The sequence below is a fragment of the Cystoisospora suis genome, assembly GCF_002600585.1.
Source record: "Cystoisospora suis strain Wien I chromosome Unknown contig_1548, whole genome shotgun sequence".
In the NCBI taxonomy this organism is placed as follows: Eukaryota; Apicomplexa; class Conoidasida; order Eucoccidiorida; family Sarcocystidae; genus Cystoisospora; species Cystoisospora suis.
Window position 1 is genome coordinate 24,595 of NW_027154348.1, and position 7,126 is coordinate 31,720.

The 7,126-nt window shown below is 45.1% G+C and overlaps 1 protein-coding gene across 1 annotated transcript in view; it reads left to right on the plus strand.

Moving 5' to 3' along the window:
* Positions 1-660: 660 nt before the first annotated feature.
* Positions 661-7,126, plus strand: part of CSUI_003461 (dna repair helicase) — a gene marked incomplete at its 3' end in the record, with an annotated part of 8,408 nt that continues 1,942 nt past the window's right edge. Inside the window, exons 1-6 of the mRNA XM_068063659.1 lie at positions 661-1,883; positions 2,871-3,346; positions 4,134-4,277; positions 5,031-5,576; positions 6,250-6,407; positions 6,967-7,064. Coding sequence (XP_067924367.1) covers positions 1,868-1,883; positions 2,871-3,346; positions 4,134-4,277; positions 5,031-5,576; positions 6,250-6,407; positions 6,967-7,064 — 1,438 coding nt within the window. The 5' untranslated portion in view covers positions 661-1,867. The remainder of the gene's footprint in view (positions 1,884-2,870; positions 3,347-4,133; positions 4,278-5,030; positions 5,577-6,249; positions 6,408-6,966; positions 7,065-7,126) is intronic.

Genomic DNA, 7,126 nt, shown 5'->3' on the forward strand with positions numbered 1-7,126 from the left:
GATTGTCGAAATGTATCTGAGCCTCTCCCTTTCTATTCTCCCATTGTCTTCCCCTCTTCTGCTTGCATCTATCGTCTCCCTCTTCTTTTCTCTTGACATCTTTCTTTCCTTCTTTCCCTCCAATCTCTTTCCATCTTGTCTTGTGAACGTGTGCAAGGTCCCCCCCTTTCCCTTCTTATCCATGAAGAGCGTCTTATCCTTCCTTCTTTTGCATTCTTTCTTCCGTCCTCTTGTCAAACCTCACAACAAGAACAAGACCAGCCTGGCTGTCTAGCCGAAGAAGACTGGACGGAGGCTGGAGGGCGGCGGGTCGTTGCACACTAGCAGAAGTTGGAGAAAGAAACTGCGAAGGAACCGAACAAAGATGGTGGGGAGTGGAAGAGGAAGGACAGAGGAGCTCGCAACAGAGAGAGAAAGAAATCTGTGGCATGTAAAAAGGAGAAAGTTCGGGGAGTTTCTCTCAAAAAGAAGAAAACAGAAGCGAAAGCACACAAACTGCAGCAACCCCACCGCTTCCCGTTCTTACTCGAGCGTTTTTGTTGCATGTGCATGCCAGTTCGAGTTTCCTACTTTTTCGTTCGTTTTCTGCCAAAGCACGCATCGACTTCACTCGGTGGCTATCTGGGTTTCCCGTCTCCTCGCCCTCCCTCGTTTCTTTCAGTCGGCTTTCTCTTCTTCTGCCTCCTTCAAGAGAGTCCGTTCAGAAGGGAACACCGTTTATGTCTTTCTCTGAATGTTTCCCCTTCTTTGTCATTTCTGGCCCGTTCCCAAAGAAGAAGAAAAGCAAAGAAGAAATCTGTCTTCACCTCAGCTAGCTTCTCCTTTCTTCCCTCTACGCATCCCGTCTCCGCTCTCGCCCTTCATTAGAAACTCTCGGTGTGTCTCGTTTCTCCTTTGCTCATTTCTCTCTCTTGATTCAGATCAATTTCCGACATTGTTTTATCCGCCTGGAATGATTGCCGGGCGGAGCTTGAAACTCTTTGTTCAAGCTTTTCTGCTCAAGCGAAGAAAGAGACAGCACCTTCTGTCTCAGTGAAACAACATCATCCATGCTCTAGTTTTGCGAGTGTCTATCTAATTCTTCGTTTTCCTATCTGTCTTGCACAGGGTAGAGACGTCGCCTTCAGTTTTTTTCTTCTTTCTCTCCCAGGATGGTTCCTTTTCATAGAAAGGTTTCATTGTGTTTCGCGTTTTCCGTGTAGATCTGCTAGCCTCCTATCTTTCTTTCCTTCCTTCTGTCCATTCGTCGAAAAGATCCGTCGAGCCTTTCTTTTTCTCAGTTCTTGAACTCCTCTTCTCATTTTCTCTTTCTTTATCTCTGCCTTTCCTTCTCATCGTCATACATACACTTTGTCTCTTCTCACCTCTTTTTTCTTTTGTCCCAAGCAGCCTTTCAACTGCAGTCTTCGCTCTACCTCAAGGCATTCGGTCAAAGGAAGAAGGTTGTTCATCTGCCCCTTCTTCTAGAGATCTCGAGCTGTTTCAGATGAAGCTTCTATTCCATTCTGCCTTTTCCTTCTTCTTTTTCTTGTAGGTAGACTTTCTGCTTTCCCATTTCCTTCTTTCTCTTCTCACTCTCTTCGTAGTAGTCGCTTTTTCAGAATGGCTCGGTGATCTTGATCTACACTCTCTTCTTCTTTCTCTTCTTTTTCGGGGGAATGTGCTAGAAGAAGAGTTAAGGTGATATGATGAGGCATTCTTGCTCCGTGTTTTCTTGTCTTCAATGACTTCACGGATTTCTCTTTCTCCAAGCACAAGATCTCTAACGTCTCTTCTTCTCTTGTCATAAAGAAAAGGAAAGAAAAAGGGAAGAAGAAGAAGCGGACAGTTGAATGTTCCTTTCCATCCTCATATCTCTCTCGCCATCATGAATACTCAGCTAGGTAAGGCTCTCGAAGACATTTTTCTCTCATGGAATAGATTGTCTTTCCTTCTTTCTTTTTCTTTCTCTCCTTCTTACTTCCACTTACTATGTCTTCGTGTCTCCCTTCTGTAGAGGTTTTTCTTAGTTATCTTCCCTCGCCTTCTCTTGTTTTCTTTTCCTCTGTATGGCTGGTTTGAAGGGAAGTTCTGTCTTTACCTTTCACTTCTCGTGAGTTCATAAGAGTCTCCCTGTTGCCTCAACGTTTTCTAGCCGAGAGACAGGGTCAGTCTTCTCTATAGAAGTGGCGAGACACAAGGCGGAAAGAAAGAACAGACAGAACGTCCAGAGTTCTGATTGCGTTAGTCTTCTCCTCATGTCTCTCCGTCCGCTTTCCTAGGGAAGAATAAGAGTCCCTTCTTTTCTTTTCTTCTCTCTCTTTTTCTCTCGGTAATCCCCATATCATGTGGAGACAATACGTCCTCTGTGGACTGATAAAATAAAGGAAAAAAGAAAAGAAAGAAAGAAAGAAAGCAAAAGAATATGAACGAGGAGGAGTAGGGGGAAAAGAAGAAAGAGAATGAGGAGATCGACCGCAGGTGAATGTCTTTCTCGTGGTCCTTCACTTTCTGCTTCTTTATTCGCCAACTACCTATCTATCGATCTACCTGGCTATGCACCTATCCACCTATCTGTCTATGTAGGCTGTCTACCTGTCTATCTGTATATTTCTCTCATTTCTCAACCTGATTAATCTCCATTATGTCTATCTTCAATCTATCTCTCCATTGATGTATCTGCACCCTCTATGCTCCTACACCGTGTCTCTCTTTTCTTTTCCAAGTTCGCTTCTACTCTCTTTCTCATATCTCTCATGGTCTCTTCTCAAGATCCTTCCGCTTTGCTTTTGACACACAATCTTCTTTAGTTTCTCTCAATCATGCTTTTCTTCTTCTTTTTCTCGATCGTTTTCTTCTCTTGCTTCCTCGTTTCTCTCTCTTGGTCGTAGGCTTAAGATCAGATGGAGGGTTCCCCCGCTTCTCATCTCAACAGACTCCAGGACGTATTCCATCCAAACGTCCCCGATCTCGTTTGCAAGAAGAAGAAGATTCTTTATGGCTTCCTCCTTCTTCTTGTTCTTCCTCTCCTTTGTCTTCTTCTTCTCGCAACTCGACAGGATATGAGAAGGGTCCCGCCCCTAAGAAACTTCAGCATACATCGACAACTGCTGAGACCGGAGTAGCTCAAGGCGTGTACGGAAATCTTCCCTTAACGGCAGATAGCTTAAGTCTAGGAAGCGGGGGATTCAGAGATTACGGCGCCGAATTGCAGATGAAGTCCGATCACACTCATAGGCCTCTATGGGTATGTAAGGATGGATGTATACTTCTGGAAATGTTCTCCGTCGCAAGTCGCCAGGCAAATGAGCTCTTACTCACGATTGCAGAACCCATCTGTCGAGGAGACTTCGTCCACGAATTTCAAGTACGTCTATTCTCCTGTCCTATCAAACCCATACACAGGGGGAAAGACACACAGACAAAGAAGGAGATCTATCTGGCTAATTTCTCTTTCTTTTTGATCTGTCCGTCGATCGGCCGATGTGGGGCTTAAGGTGGATGGCAGTTATCTCTGGCTGCAGTGTAGTGACGTTGGGTACATGAGGTCTAGTTATCTCTATGGCGCTCGCTCTCTCTCTCGTTGCACGACTTTCTCACATGGATCTTCAATGCTTTCAGATTTCCTTTCTATCTCTCACTTTCTCTTCTTTTTAAGCTATATCTGTGGCACCCGTCCCTGCTTTTTTCTCATCATACCGTTGCTAGACATCAAGTCAAGTATAACAGACGTGGGAAGAGCGATCGTCCACGCGATTCTTCTCTCTCACCCCTTCTTGGCCATAGGCTTTCTTTCTTTCCTCTGTTTCTCTCTTTCTTTCTCTCGTTTTCTCTCTCTTTCCTTTCTCACATGAACCTTTCCCAGCAGCTCCCCACAGCAGAGTGATCTGTCTTCTTCTGCTATGAGTGGCCTTTCTTCAGGACCTATTTACTGGGGCTATAGTTCTCACTGTCTTTTTCAGTACTCTCATGTCTGATATGATCCGCATCGAACTTCATGATAGTAGCGGTTCTCCGAGTCTTTGTATGGGAGTCGGGGAGTGTGTGTTGTGGCGTCATCGTCTCTCTTCCCATGCTTGTGCTCTTCCTAGAGTAGGAGCGATGTCTACGTAGTGTAATCTTTCTCCTTTTTCTTGTATGTTGCATGCCCCCAGATCACGATCTTCTCTTTATATGCTGGCATTAGTATTGGGTTGACATGTGACGATATGCTTCATAACCTAGAGAAGTTCAGCAAGAACTACATCCCTGAAGATCTCGTCGAACAAATTCAGAAGGTCGCCTCTGCCTTTGGAAAGGTATCCTATCTCGCTGATTCGCGGTTACCTAGCTGGTCTTCACCATGAAGAAAAAGAAGAAGATTGGCTCTTTCCTCATACATCATTTATCTCTTCATTCTCTTAGACCTAGACGTCCTCATCTATAAGGGGAGAGAGAGAGCGTCCTTATATTTAAGGGGAGAGAGAGCGAAAAGAAAGATATATGTATAGATGTGTGCGTAGGTATGTGTAGGAGGTGTGGAGATCTATCTACTTTAAGCTTTATATGTATGGACGTGGAGAGAGAAGGAAGGCTGAGGATGTAGGAGAAAGAGTCGTCAGGATGGATGATGAGGGAGGTGCATTTCGTGTTCTTTTTTGCTGATTAGGTAACTCATGCCCTTCGTCTCGACGCTTCTTCCATTTTTAGAGCGCCGTGCGTGTCTATCGCGTTCCTCTTCATAAGGGTGTTTTTTCTTTTGTTTCTCACCTTCATGTCGGTCGCCAGGAGGAAAGAAAGCCTTCTGGCGATGTCGATACAAGCGACTTTCTTTCTGTATGTGACACATCTAATATATGTATCGACTGCATGTATCTCTCTCAATGTAGGATCTGATAGATCTGATTATCTCCTTCAAGGAAGCCATACTACGAAAGTATGTATGTCTGTATCTGAGGTCACACACCTCGACCTCTTGCTTGCGGTCATATCTCATCCGAGTAAAACTATCTCAACGTCGTGTTCCTTCTTTCTTTTCTTCTCTCCTTCCTTCTTCTCTTGTTTCTTTCCAGGTGAAGCTAGTATTGAATGAGAGTAAATACTATATCGAGTCGGCAGAGAAGAAAGAACTCGATTATCTTTTGTCTAATCCTCTCATCCGTAGTTCTGCTGTCTCTCATCATTCTCCCTTAAGTCAAAATCAGCTAGCTCTTATGACGAATAGCGGGACGTCAATCAGTGGCCATCTCACATCAAACATTCTCTCGACTACTTCCTCTTCTTCTCCTTCTCCTCGAGGCGGAGGAGGGTCGTTATCTAAAGGAGCCGCCCCCAGTGAGGTGACGAATGAATCTTTGTATGTGATAGCGAATGCACCGACTCTCGATGCTTCTCAGCTCGCTTTTCCTGTGACAGAGAAAGAAGATGATCACGGGGAGAAAGAAAGCTCGGGAAAAGGAGACAGGGGGGAAGGGAGTGGCGAGGCGAAGAAAGGGACAGACGGGGAAGCTACATCAGGAGAGGGAGATAGTCAGAAGAGTCATCAGAATAAGAAGGGAGATCGTGATCAAGCAGGAACAGGAGCTGCAGCGAAGAAGGCCATTGTCCCTGCTAGACAAGTATGGAAAACAGTGTCTACTCAACTGACTGTAGATGGATGAATATTCAAGGAGAGTGAGAAATAGACATGCATAGGGACAGATGTTGGTGTCTTGACATATATATGACTGTGTCTGATGTGTATATGTAACATTGAAGGTCTGCGAGTGACCACGTATCGTGATGGAGGTGACTGACTGTAGGTATGTACACTTGTATCTGAATATTTCTCTACCGACGTAGCTATATGCCTATCTGAGCGGCTCGCGTGTGGAAATGTAGTTGCTCAGAGGAGGAGAGGGAGAGGGAGAAGATTCTGTAGGAGAAAGAGAGGAAAGGATTCTTTCCGTTCAGCTTTCATATGTCTTTCGAGAATGTTTTCATCGTGTCCAGACTTCACGGAGATCTTCAACGATGCCTGTCTTCTTTCTTTCTTTCTGCTGCTCTGTTGATATTTACCCCTGTATATGTTGGGTATTTCGTTCAAGACCTCTGTGTGCACCTCTCCGTCGACCGATCTATCTCTCACCTATCCAGCATCCAGTTTCCAGGCGAGATGTCAAAATGCATGCAACTGTCATGGCGCTCGGATATCTACATCTCTCCTCTCTCCACGTCATTCATTTCCATCCTTGTCTTCTTCTTCTCCTCTCATCTCTTTCTTTTTCTCGTTTCTCCTTCTGTTTGGACCAGGTCTTCTCATTCCAAGTCAGCAGTGACCGAGTGGAAGAAGTGAAGAGACTGTCTGTTGAATGCATGCACCGGCCCTTATTAAACGAATACGATTTCCGTAGAGATAAAGCGAACAAGAATCTCTCGTCTCTTCTTCTGAAGCCCACTACAAAAATCAGGTAAAAGGACCAAGAGAGACTTCCCCTAGAGAGGTAATCTTACATGCGGAACCAGAGAGATAAAACCGTCTGCAGATATACACAGATACAGAGGTACGTCGGTAGGTAGATAGATGCATCCATAGACGTAGACGGACGGATAGGTAGATAGATAGATAGACAGGAAGTCGGTAGATAGGTACATAGACAGTATGATGTTAGCTAGCCAGATGGACTCGGGCCGCGATTGTCCTCTGTGTGTGCATGCGTGATTCTTTTTCTGTTTCGAGGTCTCATGACGTTTCATAGAGATATTCTTTCATTCTTTCCCCACACTTCTCTTCTCCCCCAAATTTGTCTCCTTCTCTGCCCCTACCTTCGCTCTTCTCAGCCAGCGCTTTCTCTCCCGACTTCTTTTTCTTTCTCAAATCCATCTCCTGAGCTTAGAATGTCACAACCGACTGCTGACACTCTTCATTTCTTTCTCCCGTCTCTTCTTCTTTTGTTTCTTTCCTGTGCCTGCGTACCCCCCCTGTGACTTTCGCTTCTGTCTGTGTGTGTTGTTACTCGAAAAATGAAGATACTATCAAGAGAGGGCGCTGCGAAAGATGTTTAGCAATGGCCGCGCTCGCTCAGGGATCATCGTCCTACCTTGTGGAGCAGGAAAGACTCTCACAGGTAGGGGAGAGACAGGAGAAAGAAATGAAGAGTGTCAGCAGTCGGTTGTGACATTCTAAGCT